The following is an 18202-nucleotide window of genomic DNA, read 5'->3' on the forward strand; positions in this document are numbered from 1 at the left end:
GAGAGAGAGAGAGAGAGAGAGAGAGAGAGAGAGAGAGAGGTGCAGCCTGCACTGAAGGTTTCCGAAGCTGTGCCAAGCCCTGAACTATTCTACTTGTTCTGAACAATAATCTCCAAGTGCCCATGGGTGTCTCCATGTCATAGACCTCAGGCTCAGGAAGGTAAAGGAACTGCCCGTGCTTTCTGGGCTCAGCAGGTCTTTGATCTGACACTTTAACGTTTCTGGCCTCACTGCCCCTGGAGATAGCAGACTTTCCCTGTGAGCAATGCTTCCAGGTACAAATCTCAGCAGAGAAAGCCTGCCTCGTCCAGGAGCTCTTACCCTCTGGTACACTTGCCTCCTGTCTCCATTGCCCCAGGCCAGGGACAGAGACATCACTTTTGACTAGGGGAGCGCACATGATTCATGTCAGCCAACCCTGAGCTGTTCTGCCTGCCTCTCTGCCTGCTGTTCCTTTGGAAGTCACAATTAGGGTTCTTGGCAACCCCTCTCCTTTCCTGCCTCCCTCTGTTACTGTCTTGTGGTCAACAAAGAGAACAAGGCTCCTTGTACTTCAAGCCCCAAGGCCTGATGAGGGTCTTTTTCTGGATCTGTGGATTACAAACTCTCTTTTTGGTGTGTATGTGTGCACACATGCCCAGAGGCCTTCCCATCTGTTTCCCAACTCTGGCAGCACAGGCATGAAGTGACATGTATGATTTTTTTTTACATGAGTACCAAGTAAATTCAAGTCCTCAAGCTTGCACAGCAAGCATTTTACCAACTGAGCTATCTCCCTAGTCCCTCAAACTATCTTTAGAGGCTGTTTGCCTTCTAATGTGCTGCCTTGCCATGTTTGGATCATAATAAAATATACTCCTAAAACAGTTAAACTAGTCAGTTACTGGGTAGGAGGATACCAGCCCAGGACACCCAACCCCAAAGTCTCATTTGCCTTGGGCTACAACCCAAAGAGCATTCTGCAGCTTCCTTCCCCAATGGAAGATCAGGACGTGGTGAGCCAACCTGCTCTCTGAGGCAGGAAGGCATCAGGCTTGCTTCTGACGTAAGCTCCAGAGCTGCCTCCTCTCTCAAAGAGATGCTGGGCTTATGCCTGTAGAAGTTGGGCTTGATTCTTCCTCTGCGCCTCATGCTTCCAGAAATAAGACTCAGACTCAAAATATATATTTACAAATACCTTGGCCATATAGCTAGGCTCTTCTCTGACTGGATCATAACTTAAAATAACCCATTTATTGTAATCTGCACACTACTCTTTGATAGGTTACCTGTCCAGGTACCATGCATCCGTCTGGTCACACTTCCTGGGCAAATCTCCCATACCTCACACTCTCCCAGAATCCTTTCTGCATCTCGTATATCCCACCTTCTATTCTGCCCTTTCCTATAGGTCATAGGTTTTTTAATTGACAGGTGATGCATCCATACACTATGCAAGATGTTCTTTCTACACACGCCTACCTCCCCAACTGTAAGAAGTTCCTGGTGATTGAGTGCTCTCCCTGAGGCTGCTATTGTTAGGAGTGGAAGGAATATGGCAGGACTGACTTAGCTTAGCACCCAGCACAGAGGAAATCTGGATGCCCATACATACAAGGCATGTAAACAGACATACATGACATGTATGTGCCATGCTGTCTTGTGGTCTTGCTGCTGCCTCAGCCTAGATACATTTTCCATGCTTTCTTTGCTTGCCCACCTCCTACCCATCCTAAAAGCTCAGCCTGCCCATTGTCTCCTCCTTGGACACTCATCACATACTCTGGGATGCACAGTGGAAACCACTTCTGGCCTTGTCTCGGCCCAAACATTACTCCTCTATGGCTTCTACTTCAAAATCACTTTCTGGAGACTGTGAGCTCCACTCTATCTGAACTGACTGTCCTTTGGACAGAATTTTGGATCTCCGTGTGTGTGTGTGTGTGTGTGTGTGTGTGTGTGTGTGTGTGTGTGTGTATGTGTGTACGCACGCATGCACGTGCGCATGAGTGTGTACATTTGTGCATGTGTGTGCATGCACGTTTGTGTTTGTATGTGTGTGTACGAGTTCACATAAATGAATGCACACACATGGATGTATATATGCACGTGGAGACTAGGAATTGACGTAGGGCATCTTTCAATCACTTTCCACCTTGGTTTTTAACACAGGCTGTTTTATTGAGCCTGGAGCTCCTATTCAGCCAGACTGGCAAGCCAGTGAGTTCCAGGGCTCTTCCCAATTCTGCCTCCCCAGGGCTGAGAGTACAGATATGCACTGTCATGCCTGGATTTTTTTTCTTTAATATAAGTGCCGGAAATCAAACTTGACTTGCTGGGCCATCCCCCCAACGCTTGGCTTTTACTTCTGAGGAGAGCAAAGCTGTCTTGTGCAGTCCTAAAGGCGCTGTGCCAGCCTAGTGGTTGCTCAACGTGATTCCTGAGCAAACGCCTCTCACACATTACTTCATAAGCAAAGCCAGAAATGCAGGCTCTGATAAGAAAGCTGCTGATTTCCTGGCTGCGGATCGGGGGTGCCATGAACGGACACCTGGAATTTTCCAGGGCTGGTGGGCACAGTTGTCTTAATTGCTTACTTAAATCTACCTTTCCCACTATTTCAGTTTCCAGTGGCTGCTGGAACTAAGGACCACATGTGCTGGCAGAGAACAACCGCATTCACCATGGCTCCGTTCTGGAGGTCAGGGTCTGGTTTCTGAAGCGTTGGCAGGACTGAGAGCCAGCTGGAGGCTCCAGGGAGAATCTGCTTCCTTGCCTCTCAGCTTCTGGAGCTGCCCACATCCCTTGGCTGCGGTCCCCTTTCTCTGTCTTCAAATTCAGCAGTGTGGCATCTTCATGACTTTCTTCCAGTTTTCACTGACGCATCCTCCCTGTCCCTCTGACCTGCCTCCTTCCTATCTGGGACAACCAGATGATCAGATTCATCTTCTTCGTCAAAACTTCACGGCACCAGTGAAGCCCATTTTGCATAGAAAATGTCAGCTACAGGTTCAAGGTGAGGAGGCAGACACCTTTGCAAACCATATTCAGTCAGCATTTACCATCACTCACTAAAGTCGGTTACCCCCAGATGGAGTGACTTTGGTCCACATCAGGTGTCAGGTAATGTCTGGGGTACATTTTTTGTTTTTATAACTCAGGATATAGGTGCTGCTGGCACTCACTAGGCAGAGAATGGGAGGGCACCAAGCATCCTACAGTGAACAAGGCAGCCCCTAGAGACGAATCATCTGCCCCTAGACCTAATCACGCTGAGGTTACGATCTGATGCTGGCGCTTTCCCATACCTTTCCGAGTTCTGTAAAAGTCAAGCAAATGGCACCTGGCACCAGAGATGGATGGCTACCCTGAAAGAGATCCATGGTTGTGGATGCAGGGGCATTGGGGAAGGGCAGATTGCCTCTGGCTCTGATAAAGAGTGGCAGTTTCCTCTGGTGGTAATTTTGCTTGTTTGTTTACATAGTCCTGGCTGTTCTGGAACTCACTATGCACACCACTTGCTCTGCCTCCCAAGTGCCGAGATTAAAGGTGTGTACCACCATGTCACCTTCCTTCCTTCCTTCCTTCCTTCCTTCCTTCCTTCCTTCCTTCCTTCCTTTCCTTCCTTCTTTCTTTCTTTCTTTCTTTCCTCCTTTCTTTCTTCCTTCCTTCCTTCCTTTCTTTCTTCCTTTCTCTCTCTCTCTCTCTCTCTCTCTCTCTCTCTCTCTCTCTCTCTTTCTTTCCTTTCATTTTCTTTTATCCTGGTAGTAATCATGATTATCAACCTGACGAGACTCACGATCACCAAGGAAGCAGGCCACTGCGCATGTCTGTGAGAGAGTTTCTAGTTGTGGGTAATTGGCATGGGAAGGCCCATGCTGTCAGAGCAGTGCCATTTTACAGGTTGGGGTCCCAGACTGAGTGAAAAGGAGAAAATGAGTTACTCATCAGTCTTCATCTCCGCTTCCTGACAGCAGACGCGGTGCTGCACACTCCTGCCTCCATACCTTCCCCACCGTGGTAGACTGTGCGTCCAGTGAGCCAGAACAAACCCTTCCTCCTGAAGCTGCCTCAAGCCAAACAGGAAAAAACGAACAAACAACAACAACAACAAAACCCGACAAAGCTTCCGGGAGAGCCCTGGCCCTGTCTTAGCCACACACCCTCCATTGCATTTCTCCTCTGGCTACCACAAAGCTGGAGGAGGTGGGAAGCACCCATGGAGCTCTTCTGAGCACTGGGGCTCAACGAGTTGCTCAAAAGGCCACTCTGGGAGCATGGTGCACCTCAGGGAGGGCGTGCTCTCCCCATAAAGAGCTTGAAGGTCAAATAACAGCATTTAAAGGACAAGCAGAAGAGCCAGATGCACATTTCCCTGGATCCTTCCTCCTAAAATGTCGTCGGGAATCTCAAAACACCATCTCTGCAGCCAGCTGGATAAAGGCAAGCCTCTGCCTCAGAGGCTCTAAAACAAAGGTCAGTCACTCAGCTGCTCAGCACAGGGCTCGCGGGCGCCGGGATCTGGCTGGAACACATGAAGCAGGCCCTCTTCATCTGCCCCCCGCCCAGTCTAAGAAACCCCTCAGACTGAGCAAAGAACTAGACTTCCCAATGCCCTGGGGCTCCCAGACAGAACATTTGAATGGAGGCTAAGAGATGTCCTGGAAGGAACGTGGCTCTGCTGCAAGACATCTAGCTTGGGTATGGCCTTATAATCTCAGGCAATGAAGCTACTAAGTCTCAGTTTATCATTTGTGAGCCAGGGATTAAAAATACAGGCTTTGAATATGCAACAGATAATGAATCTTTGCTTTTATATAGCTGTGTGTACATATATATATAATTTCTATATACATACACACACATATATATAGCATGCATAAATATACAAACTAAATATATATAGAATGCTTCTAAAGAGTGTAAGCATATGTTGTCTTTATATATATATATATTCCATATGTTCTTGAAATTATACTCATGTACCTATTTATTTTTGCCAGTATCTACTAGAATGTGAGCCCTCGGAGAGCAGAGACCTCTCTGCTTTGCCCATCGTGGTACCGGAGTCTGGTACTGGGAAGTCTTTATCCCCTTGGCATCCTCCATGAACAAATAATTTCAGAGAACATTATCCCTGGTATAGAACGGTGGGAACATGGCTTAGAGAGAGGCGAATACTGAGAACTATTTTTGTTCTGGGACCTAAGTCCTTGACACCAGGAGTCCTAGAAGAATCAGAAATACCTTCGATGGCATAGTGTTAACATCAACCATTGCACTGGGCACTTCATTGGTATCAGGAGCTGAAGTGTCACCCACTCCTCCCCTAAGTCCTGCGAATAGGAGGGGTTGGCTGCAGTTTGCAAAGGACCACTGAGAGGGAGTGATGGAAGGATCCTGACACCAGGGGGCCACAGCTCCATGAGGACAGTGCTCACAGGGGAGAGAACCTTTCCAGCCCACCCAGGAGACAAGTAGGAAATTATACTTGGCAGCAGGAAGCCCTGGCCCCAGGACATTGAGATGCTTCTTTGGAATCTTCAGGGTGGGAAAACTCTTCAGAAGCTTGTGATGCTGCAGTTGTCTCCAGAGCTATGTTACTCGGCTTAGAATTCCTGCATCTGATGTGTGCATCTGGCCTCACAGTTGAGTAGCACCACCGCCCCACCCTTGAAGACTTCTCCACTTCCTTTTCCTTAGCTTCAGAGATGGTCAGAGTGCAGACACTTTGGGAGTCCCTGCTACCCTCCTTCCCATAGCTGATGCCCAAGGAGAGCTGAGAGTCTACCTGGCACCTCTCCCAGTGGCCAGTACAGTGGACTTCAACAGCATTCTTGCCTTCTCTCTGCAGACTTCTACCACAGAGCTGAGCTGTGCAAACACAGCTTCCCATCTGGCCATTGTGGTGCTAGGGACATAGACTGAGGTGGCTCCATTCTTTTTGGCCTTTGCTGTTAAGGTCCCAACTTCATTAAAGATATTGGAAACCCACTTGACCTCAGGCCTCAGTCCTTGATCCTCCTAAATTCCGCAACACATTTTCCCATACTCCCTTGTACTTCTTGGCTCCAAGGTGACTACTGACCTCATGAAGCGTCATCCCTCACAACTCCACTAAAAGCTGTAAGGAGCTCTGCTGCCTCTCCCCTCCCTTCCTGGCTTCGTTACTCCCAACGCTCTCTAAGAGGCAAAATTAAACATTTGCTTACCACTTGTTTATATGACACTCGGACTTCCTGAGGGAATGGGGTGGGGGGAGCCTGTTCTGATTCTTAATGAATCTGCCCCTAGGTCTCACATCGTATCAGGTATACAGTGGGTGGTTAATACAAAGGGAGGAATGAAGGTCCAGTTGTAGTTTCTGAACTTGGCTGCCCTCCACACTTTTCCCCAGAAGCCACCTTGACTTGACTCCCCTCATGGGTTGGATCGGGAAACCAAGGCCAGTGAGAATTCTTCAGAGTGTCCTACACACAAACACTTTGAAATGGCCAATGACCATTTTATGTGCACTGATTTTAACAAGATGGAGTTGGTTGGCTTTTCTTGTGAGTTTTCTCCTCAGTTGTCAAGGGTAGCCAGAGCTGGAAGGGCTACCCTGAGGCAGGGGACACGGGAGATCTCAGTTTCAAATTGCTGCACACTGTGTGACAGCACAGAGACTCCATTGTGACTTTAGACAAAAAGGAACCAGAAGGGTGGAGAGCTGGAGTTTTGGGGCCAGGAGATCCTGTGTGTGGGCACCAAACAGAATCCTCACGGAATGGCCTCCGAAGAGAAAGGGAAAGGTGTTGGAGAGAGGCCATCCTGGGGACACAGCTGGCCATAGCTGGCTAGAGGCATGCCTTTGCTGTGCCTCTCCATGCTGGTGATATACAAAGAGGTGGCCAGAGGAGACAATTGAACTTTACATCTCTCTCTTTCCTTAGCAGAGACCAAGACCAGAAGCAATGGGCAGCCGAGGAGTTGAGATTCCCCACGGCAGACTTGTCTGTGACAGTGCCATGCTTCCTGGGAATGGCAGACTCGTGCTGAGGAGCAGGAGAGGAGGGCCTCACTCCACCAGAGGTCTGTCAGGCAGCACTGGCACAGACGCACTCATGACTCATCATGGTGAGTTATGGTCCAATGCAATGAGATGGTTGTTTCAGTAACAAATTATACATACTGCTTCCAAGGGGTCAACAGAGAAAACTTACAGATCTGATATAGGCTTAGATCTGTGACCTTCAGCTCCCATGGCCAAGTCACTGTCACTTTCTAGTTTCACTCTATGTTAATCAAAGGGGTGAACAAATGCTTTGAATTCATATTGGAAACTCCATCTTCAATTGTGTGTATTAACAGCATTGGGAAGTGGAGCCTTTAGGGGGTCATTTGGGTTGGGTGAGGTCATGAGGCTAAAGAAGCCGTTATGAGATCATGAGAGGATTTGTAATGAAGAGAGACCCAACCTATCCTATGTTGTAATCCCTTCACTTATATGACGTCATGAGAGGACCTTCACCATGTATTAGCACCGTATCCCTAGACACCAAGCCTCCCAAAATAAATCTCTAGTGTGAATTTCCAGCCTCGGGTGTTTTATTATACCAACACATTTTTTTGTCCTGGACTTAAAGAGGGTTTGAGTCAGTGCCTGTGTGAACCAGATGAGACGGAATCTGAAGGACACTTCTTATATAGGAAGAAAGAACTCCAGGAAGAAAGAAATGAAGTGTTTGTTTCTTGGATGCAGTAGCCAAGAGCTGGGCCCCTGCATTTCTCCACCTGTAGACCAGCACAAAGGAGCTTCAACCTCCACTAAGGAGAATATGGCCAGGGAGACAGAGAAGGGGAAACTGAGGCTTCTTGTGTAGCATTCTATGTCCCCACCAGGGGAAGAAAGGCCACTGACTGGGCTGCCAGCTAAAGAGAAAGGCTGGGCATTTTAGCCTACCAGGACAGAGCAGAGGGCGTGAGCACCTGCCTTTCTGGGTGGGTCGGATGCGAGCAGAGCTCATGCTGTTAAGCTCATATGTTAAGCCAAGGTGAAGCTAAGAGCCAAGCTTCTGCTGTTTGTACACATGTGTGCTATGTGCACTCGGAGACCAGAGAAGGACATCGGATATCCTACTCCACTGTGCCCCATTTCATTCACTTGGGACAGTGTCCTTGAGTCTGGAGGTCAGTGAGCTCAGTAGTCCTCTTGCCTCCACACCTCATCCTCCTCTCCAGAGCCCTGATGTTACAGGCTCATGTGGGCCATGCTGAGCTGGGATGGAGTTTGAGTCCTCATGCCTGCACAGCAAGTCCTCTCACCCACTGAGCCATCTCTCCCAGGGTTTTGATGTGAGCAGAGCCCATAACTTAAAACTGGAAGCTAGTAGGGAGGTTGATAGTTAAGACAGAAAGACAGAAGTGTATCTGAGACCAAATGCTTAAAGGAAAAGTCAATGTTTCGGTGTGTGGTTTCATGTTTTCTTACAGTCTTTTTTGCCTTTCTTGTCTCATTCTGTTATATATTGGTCTGGAGGTGTTGGGGGGGTGGGTAACCTCCTGGACGAGGCATAGGGTATAGGGAGTACCCTACATGCCACAACAGGTGATTCAGGATAGCAAGAAACATGAAAGTCCTTTGTTTGCATGCTCTTTGATGAGTGACCCTGGGCACCTTCTTTTTCCGGGCTTCGTCTTCCCATGTACAGAGCAAGGGGAGTGGACTCGTTCACTTCGGGGGTTGGTATCTCCCACCTCTGAGCAGAGTTCTAGTGCTCCTGCCACTTACAATGGCAAAGTCTAACTGGGCATGCCACATGCTTACTGTGCCATAATTGAGGCACAGTAGAATGGGGAGGATCACAGCAAGTTCACCGTCAGACTGATTGATCTATCTAGTAAGTTCCAGGGCAGTCAGTCCTACAAAGAGAGACCCAGTCTCAACAAAACAAAAATTAAAATAAGCAAAAGCAAAATCAGTCTGGCTTTTCTTGGGGAATACCTTTCCTGGGAAAAAGCAAGCCTGTGGGGTGTTCCCTGAGCAGGGTGGTCCATGCCGTTCCATCTAGTCCCATTTTGGGGTCATAGGTCATTCTACTTTCATGCTACAACCCCATTTCAAACACCTCCCTCACTAGCTGACTGAGAGGGTAGAAAGGCACACACAGCTCAGACATGCGCAACAGCCAGCTTCCAATTGGTGGGACTCCTAGGAAGGTGCTATCTTCCTCATCTTTACCTGGAAATGTTCAACTGTGTAATTGCCAAAATCACGGTTTCTGGCACACAATGCTTGTGTACTTCTGGGGGTCCCACTAGGCTCTTCCTCTGGACGCTGCCTTTCACCCCATTCCCCTTGCTCCACTGCCGAGTTCTACCTGCACTGAGTATTCTTCCTTTCCAGTCATCACTACCATTGTTTCCCACGGAGAGAGCTTCTCCTACCTCAGGGCCTTAGGACTTGCTATTTCCAAAGCTCAGAAGGCCATTTCGGTGCCTCTCCCCTTGTTGACACCCAGCCTACGTCTGTAAAGGCTTTCTCTGACCTCTGCCTCTAGAGTGATAACTCTAGCCCCATAGTTAAAGCCTCTGTTGTGTGTTTAAATGTGTCAAAGTGCTTCCAGAGTCCTGCCAGTCTGAGGCTAGGCGGTGTGCTGTGGGGGTATGTGCACAGCCTAACGAACTCTCACAACCCCCAATGCGATTCTTATTTCTACATGAGAGATAATAAAATATGACTGGGGAAAGAATTACTCCACATCCTGAATCTACATGGCAAAGCTCAAGTTGTACGCTGCTCTCTGCCCTTCCCAGTACCCTAGGCTGCTTTCCAAACCTGCCTTAACCCAGAACAGCTGCCAAGATGGCAGGAAACCTGCACCAGCAAGGAGTATGGAACAGACTTAGCATCTTTCTCAATACCCTCAGTGTTAACGACACAGAGAGAGGGGGGAGCTGTCCCCTAGCCGGCCAGAGCCAGTGCCAGTAGGCCAAGGAGCTCATGTAGAAAGCTTAGAATCCTTCAGCAAGTGGATCTAGAGTTTAAAAAAAAAACCACCAAATGGCAAGACACAGCATAGGGACTGCAGAGTCTGGAGGTATCATGATAGCCCAGGAGACCAGAGGCCCATGAGCCAGAGAGAGCCAAGGCAAGTAAGGAGGACTCTCTCTGTCAGCTGTCTTGCTGTCCCACATCATGGATACTGCGGCAAACCTCAGCCTTGGGTCTGATTCCTTTACCAGTGTCTCTGCTTGAATACACCTAGCAATGAGACACTCACTATCTCTAGAGACAGTCTTTCCGCGGCTGGATGGAATAATTCCTGTTCCCCACCCTTTGAAGATAAGACAGTTCCCTGGGTACATTGCCAGCTATGACATTTTCTTTCTTCCCTGTCCCTTCAAATGTTAGTACTCACACATCCCAAGTCTCCTCAGGCTTAACATCCTGTTTCTCCTCCACATGCTACCTCAGGTCCCTTCTTAACCTAGAGCCTGTCCTGGTGCATCCTGACTCCCTGATATGTGCTCTGTAGGCTACGCTAGCCATTAGCTCTTAAGCAAGACCAATGCAGTATAACCTTGGCATCCCAGCACCCAGCCTTCCTACCACAGAGCCCGCATGTCTACACAGCGCTCTGTGGCTTCTGAGGCCCCATGGAGACTACCTGAGACCACATCAAGGAGTACAGGGTCCCTTTGGATGTGCTCATCAGAGCAACAACCACTTTAGCCTGTCTTTACAAATGAGCTTGGGCATCTACGTGCACTGGAAACAAGAGTCAGCATTTAAAAACGTCTCAAACCAGAAGTAAAACCTGACACGATCATGCTATCTTTAGGCCTGATTGTTCCCATCCCACAGATGTAGAAACATCAGGGCCCTGGGCAAGCCAATGGGGGTCTCACACTTTATTAGGGGGCCAGGACTCTGAACTGCTAAGGGCAGGCTGGCTCTGCTACCCAGCGGCACATGGAAACCCCGCTCTTATAAACCTAGTGGCCCAGGAGCAGGGATGCCAAGGGGGCTGAGTCTGGATAGCTGACATAGAGCCAGGACGCCCAGGCCATGTAGGCAAATGAGGCAGCTGCAGCGGGGTGGGGGGTGGGGTGATGGTTGGGTGATGGTGGCGGTACCGGGGTTGGGTGATGATGGCGGTACCGGGGTTGGGTGATGGTGGCGGTACCGGGGAAGCGGAGGGCTGGCACTCACAGGGCAGCGTCTCTGCACTGTTCTTCTGGATCATTATGCAGAGCTGTAGCACCAGTTGGGGGGCGCTCTCCAGAAAGGTCTCCAGGAGGCGCAGCATGTTGACATCTGCATATTCGTACATCATAGCCCAGTAGAAGCGCCGCTGGTGTTCCTTCTGCCGCTGGCTCTGAATCCCCAGGTACATGGTGCGGATATACCTGTGGGGAGACATGGGACAGAGCACATGTGTAGGTAGGGCTTGGAGGGTATAGAAGGACCACAACCAGCCCCACTAAAGCCCAAGCTTCCTGCACTGACATCCTCCAACCCCTTTCAGGACTCTCCAGGGGCTTGGATGGGATTTGGGCTCCAAAGGATAACGTGGTGAGGCATGGGGGTCCAGCCATTGGAGGGAGCTGGGCCAATGAGGGACCCCAGGACAGTTCTCCTCATGCTGGCCTGTACTTATACATATAGGAAATTGAAGCATTGGGTAAAGGAGGTTCCAGGCCCATCAACTAAGCATTTCAGATGAGCTCACAGTGTAGATGGGCTTCCTGGGGTTCAGGATCAGGGTGGAGGTGGGGGACATTCCAGTGAAGCTGGTACTTCTGTTCCTCTAGAGAGGAAAGAGGCTAGCTTGTGATACCTTAAGTACCACTCACTGGATGACCATACCCACATGGGGAGGAGGTAGGCATTCTCCCGTAGGGACCTGTTGGAGCTCTGAAAGGCTACCTCCCTCCCCTGCACAGGCTCAGATGACTGAATGGAGGGGCAAGCATTGGCCCCAGGTCATTGGCCAACAAGGCCTGGATGTACCACATAGACATCAGGGAGACCTGGAGACTACAAGGGAGGCAATGTGCCTGGACAGTCACAAATCTACTGACGCCTTTCTCAAGAGGACAACCAGACTCTGTGGGGAGCCGCAAGAGCCCAAGGAAGCAGGTCTAGCTGGGGAACCAGGGCTTACAGGTTAGCACTGAGAACTGTGTGGTGTTGATGTTGGCTCAGTGTGCCAGGCCCTCTTCTCCAGTGAGGGTGCCTCACAGGGTGGCTACTGAGCACACATGTGTAGAGGGCATTCCTCCTGTGTGAGCCACACTGCCACCAGAAATGCCTCCAAGGATTTTGTGGATCTACCAAGCCCAGCTCTTAGTCTTGGATGTAAGCAACAGTCCAGTTATGGGTGGGGCCCAAGATGTAGGAAAAGTCCGGGATGTGGGCAGACTTGTCTCGATAGGGTCCTGCCCAAACACAGGGGTCAGAAGCACAGCTCTACAGGTCAGGATCAAAAACAGACCCACAGTGACCCACAGTGATTCACAGTGATCCGCAGTGACCCACAGTGACCCACAGTGACACATATTCCTGAGCTAGGACCATACAGACAGGGCACAGGGCTGACAACCCTTACAAGGCTCAGTGACCCTCAGGCACTGCCCACTCGAGCCTGCTGGACAATCTTCTGTGTCCTCTCCGCAGCATCGACACTGGCACACACTGCCCACTCCTGCCCTGCGAGAACTCTTCTCCACAAGACAGCCAGAGTGTTCTTGGAAGGCTCCAAAGTGCATGCAGCTTCTCCCCTCTGCAGCTGGTTCTCCAGTGCTCAGAATAATCCCCTCAGCCCTCCTCGGGGCTTAGGGGCTCATCTCATCTTCAACATCTCAACAGCTCTTCTGTTCTCTCAGACCCTCTTTCTCATCTGTCTTTCTTGCCTCCCCTTGGAGCACAGAAACTCTGTTTGAGTAGGGACCAGTTGACGGCACCCTGCTATACCTCACTGCCTGGTTCAGCACCTGTGGAAGAACCAGGATGGGAAAACCTGTTCTCCGGGGTTGAGGACTCCAGGCAGGACTACATGCTCACAACGTCTTAATGGCAGACCCTAAGCATGCTGAAGTCAAAGGCAAGTGATGGATGAGAGTATTACTGTCCTCACAGCAGTGCGCAAGGCATCACCCAAGGGCAGGCGCACAGATGGATGCCCATGTCTAAAGGCAGCCTGGACGGCACATATTTGTAACACAGTTTAAAACTGTAAAGTGCTCATACCTCCAGCTGCAAAATGGCGGGCCTCACTCTAGAACAGCAGTTGTATGCTGATCCTGAATGATGAAAGCTCAATGGCCTGCGAGGCCTGCCCCACTGGGCAGAGGCTGTGAACTTCACTAGCCATGCAGCCGAGGTCAGTCCCAGCTGGAACACACACACACACACACACACACACACACACACACACACACACACACACACGAGCTTTGGGCTTCCCCACAGATCCTAAGAGACTTCATGATGGAGACTCAGGTGTCCTGAAAGGACCTCCCCATAGGGAAGTAGGGACTAACACCAGATTCTCCCTAGACCCATCTCTGCAGTGAGCAGACTTTATATGTCAGGATGGACGATGCAGACTTTATATGTCAGGATGGACGATGGGCCTGTATACACTATAGGTGGCTTGGAAGGGTCAGGACAGCACTGTAGTGGACCCTATCAGGGAGTGCCTGGGGAAGGGTCAGGCGTGCCAGGCCACATCCATGCCTTTCAGCTGCCTTATAAGCAGGGCTTCTTTATCACCATTCCAAAAGTGGGGAAACTGAGGCTGAGGGAAACTGAAGTTGAGTACCAAATTCTGGTTCTGTGGTGATCTCGCACTTCCTGTGAGTTGCTGCCACATTCCAGGTATTTCTGAAGATTTACAATATCAAGGAACCAGGGAAGGGATTGAGAAGAGACAGACACTGGAATACAAGGCCTGTGGATCCAACCAGGAAAGGAGGCAAGAGAGAAGGAGAGAGGGAAACAGACAAGAAAATACAGGAGAGAGGGGGGGTGAGGTGGGAGAGGGAGAAGAGGAGAGAGAAGGAGAAAGAGAGGGAGGGAGGAATTGAAAAAAGTGGAAGAGAGGGAGGTCAAAGAGGTCAAAGTTTGGAAGATACCATTGACTGGGACATGGCGGGGTGGAGGGGGAGGTGATGATCAAAGTGGTTGGGGGAGGACCCTGGGAGGAGCCACTGTCTTCCTAATGGCCGGAGGGAATGAGGAAGCCAAATCTGAATGCTGCTTCAGGAAGCAGCTGCATGTCTGGCAGAGTCTGCTGTGTATCTCATCAACCAGAGGTATTCCTGACTCAAACTTAGCTCTACTCTGATGCAGGGACCCACACCAGAGAGGCCTGTGACCCACCTCTCTTAGCTAGGCTCAGACCACAGCTCTGCCTCTCTGCTCTTAGGAGTGACCCAGTGCTGTAGCAGTGAGTACCAGAACAAGTCTGGCCATCACAGGTAACTTGCTTCACTCCTCCTGTACCAAGGTGCAGAAAGAAACTCCCTCTGTCAGGGGAGGCAGGAGCAAAGTCAGAACCTGTCCCCTGGTCAAGGCACCTAGGTTTAGATGTCACACTTCCTGGTAATCAGTGGAGCTTGGGACCTCCAAATACTCAGCCCACAGAGCAAATGTGTTCCTCCCTTTCCTAGCTCTGAATTTTTGAAACAGGGTCTCATATGTCCTAGGCTGGGTTTGAACTTGCTACATAGACAAAATAAGCTTGAACATCTGATGCTCCATTCCCTGAGTACTGTGGAACACCACACCCAGCTGGCTACTCTCTCTTCAGTCTTTTAGTCTTGGTCTCCAGTTGGTAACAGAGGGATGTTTGTTTGCTGGCTTGTAATAAACTAGTTCTGCATACAGACATAGCCTAGCTCACTTTATAGACCAGATCCCCAAGACAGGAGTCTAAACCGATTTGTCGCCATCATTCTGGGAGAGTGTGTGTAGGGGTCCCTGAATCTGACTCTGCCTTGGGAAGTGTCCCCTTCAGCATGGTGCCAAACACTTCCTCTAGTATGTGGGACCCTGACATTTCTTGGAGACATGGATCAGGCCATTTCCCAAAGCAGGTGGGATGTTGCATTCTTCACTGAGCTGCATAGATTTTGCCTCCCTCTCAATCCCAGGAGCTGTGGGGAATGAGCAGGTGACAGGACGCCACATCTTTCCCGAGTCCTTGAGGCGTCCAAGCCTTGAGACCAGAGATCCTCCTTCAGCTTAGAAGACTGCCTATCTCCTTTGTAGGTGTCTTCCTCCCGTAGCCACACGGTGGCGCCAGACCCTAAGCGTCGCAAGAAGGAGGCGCCACACCGGTGATCTCATACCTTAGGGCCTGCGCCCTCCTATGCGGCAGAGCTGGGTGCAGGGCCACCTGCGAACTGCAGTGCATGTTGGTCAATTTGTACCGGAGTCCCAACTGGTGGGTGGCAAGGTCTCCCCTTCCCCTGCAGGTTCTAGAAAGCTGCCTTGAACCAGGAAGGCAGCCCAGGAGAGAAGACGTCCACCGGCTGTTTCTGGATTTACTATCTATTCATCTTATGTCACCTCCTGTCACACTGTGCCTCCTCTAGCAGCACCAGATCTCGCAGTGATCAGTGTAAGAGCCAGGAGATTGCGGTTGTCTGCACACCGAAGGGCTGCGTGGCCCCTAAACCTATCTCTTCCCTAGGCTGCACTCTCACCCCGACCCCTATCCTCTCCTACCCTAGGTTTACCCATCAGAAAAAGTCTGAACTCGTGCAAGTCCTTTATGTCATCGTTTTTTTTTTTTTTTTTTCAAGTGTGGCTTCACAGTGCACAAAGTACAGCACAGGCTTTATACCCGGATGTGAGTGCAAGGCAAGGTTCTGAGCAATTGTATTGAGTTAATGAGCTGAGAACATGAACTCACTTAGTCCTCACAACCATTTACAAGGGGTCTGCAGCGACACCTCACCTCACAGATTGCCAGCTGATGCTCAGAGGCGAAGATCCATTCCTCAGTTTACCCAGCTGCATAAAGAACTGAGCATAATGTCACACCTGGGCAGTCTGGCTTTGGGCCCAGGGCTCTGGAGTCCAGACCTGCACAGCTCTCAGGCAGACCATTTGTCCTTTCCTCTTGAACACAGTCCACCTTGCTCTGATTATTACAGTCTGTCTACCCTCTGAGGCCTGGGTTCCTGTCTATAAGATGCCTTGTCCAGAGTAGGGTCCCAGGACAAGTTGAAGTAATGAATGCATACCATCTTGCCCCTCTAAAGGGCTATGAAAGCCTGGAACGTACAGTCCCCATGAAAAAAGGAGAGAGCATGAGGTATGTGGCTGCTGGCTAGGGGCTACACCTCCCCTCTGACTTTAGCCCCCATGGCTCTGGAGGATTGCCTTGATTGTCAATTAGTATAGGCCACGATAGGTGGAACTATTCCCTAGGCAGGTGGCTCTGGGCTGTGTAAGGAGACTAACTATCCTGGAGCAGCAAGCAGCATTCCTCCATGACGTCTGCTTCAAATTTCTGTTTAAGTTCCTGTCTTGACTTCCCTCAGTGATGGATTGTGACCTGAAACTGTAGGTCAAATAAACATATTCCTCCCCTAAGTTGCTTTTGCTTAAAGTGCTTTATCATAGCAAATGAGACTAGACTACAAGTCAAATCCAATAATATATTATCTTATATAACCATATAATATATTAATACCACATATTACACATATACATAATATATACCATATATCATTATATATTATTATACTTATATAATTCACATACATATATGGTACACCAAAGCCAGATGGAGTTTATCCTAACGTGGAAGGCTGGTTCCATTTTTCAAATTCAATGAATGCAAACTGTCATTAGCTAAACCCACACAGCACATTAACCCAGGCAGAAAACATCTTTGACAGAATCCAACAACCATTCATAATAAGAACACTCAACAAACCAAACCCAGAACAAAAATTCCAGAATCTTATGAAGATGCAGGATACTAATAAACCCACACAATTAACACCACATATAATGGTAAAGGTTGAATGTTTTTGTCTGAGGACCGGGGGCAAAGCAATGGTGTCTGCTGTCACCCTCATTCCACCCCATGCTGGAAGGAGCAGCCAGTTCGTCAGCTCAAGACAAAGAGGTATAAAGAGAAGACACGAACAGACCACAGAGGAAGTAAACCCATCTCTAACTGGTAGAGGCTTCGACTGAAGAGCTAACAGTTTACAAATACATTTGTAGGACCTACAAGGGAACATCTCCTAGAACAAGGTGAGCAGACGCAAATCAATACTGCTTCTGTAAATAACTTAGCTGTAAATTCTAAATAAAAATTCCATTTATATGTTCCAAAAATGAAATTATTAGAAATAAATCTAATAAGACATGCAAGATTTGTATAGTGAATGTAAAAGATGGGTAAAAGATGTTAGAAGAAACCAAAGGCCATACAACAGCCATGCGTATGACTGAGATAGTAACTACCACCACTCCCTCTAATCTAAAGGCTTAATGTAATTCTTTTTCTTAAAATTTATCATTTGTGTGTGTGTGTGTGTGTGTGTGTGTGTGTGTGTGTGTGTGTGTAATCACACAGGCGAGCAGGGTGATTACACTATCAGATCCCTTTGGAATAGGCGGTTGCAAATGGCCCAACTTCAGATTTGAACTGTAGCCTTTTCGGGAGCAGTGAGTGTCCTTATGCCATGTCATGTCTCCAAACTAGATTTAACATAATTCCGAGAAAGTTCCCAGCAACGTTGTGTGCTTGCTTGTTTGTTGCTGTTAGAGGATATTCGAACATGTTTCTAGCTAGGGCGTGCTTCAGCCCTTAACACACACCTTTAATCCCAAACAATGAAGGTAAGGTTAGTTTACAGAGGGAAGCAGCCATGTTTGAAAGTGATGTCTAATTGAGTGGCAGAAAAAGTGAGGAACCAGAGAAAGATTTGACAGAATAGGATATGCCCAACTCTCAGGAGAAGAGAGAGGAAAGGGAAGCTACTTAAGGGAAAGACAGACAGCACAGGAGAAGAGAGCGCAGCACAGGAATACAGTAGAGTTCATGGAGAGCAGCGCAGTAGAGTTGAGAGGAAGCGTAGAGCAACAGAGAGGGAGAAGGAGGCAGTTTTACTGGGAGAGTTTTACAGAGACAGATTGAAGAGAGAGCAAGCTAGACACAGGTAAAGACAGAACAAGCCAGAGAAGGAGCAGGATATTAGAAAAGGTTTA

General features: G+C 49.1%; 1 protein-coding gene across 1 annotated transcript in view; it reads right to left on the reverse strand.

The window, feature by feature from the left end:
* Positions 1-18202, reverse strand: part of Xkr6 (XK related 6) — a 203282-nt gene that overhangs the window by 12520 nt on the left and 172560 nt on the right. Inside the window, 1 exon segment of the mRNA XM_032918317.1 lies at positions 11174-11370. Coding sequence (XP_032774208.1) covers positions 11174-11370 — 197 coding nt within the window.

Source organism: Rattus rattus, chromosome 12, assembly GCF_011064425.1.
Source record: "Rattus rattus isolate New Zealand chromosome 12, Rrattus_CSIRO_v1, whole genome shotgun sequence".
NCBI lineage: Eukaryota > Metazoa > Chordata > Mammalia > Rodentia > Muridae > Rattus > Rattus rattus.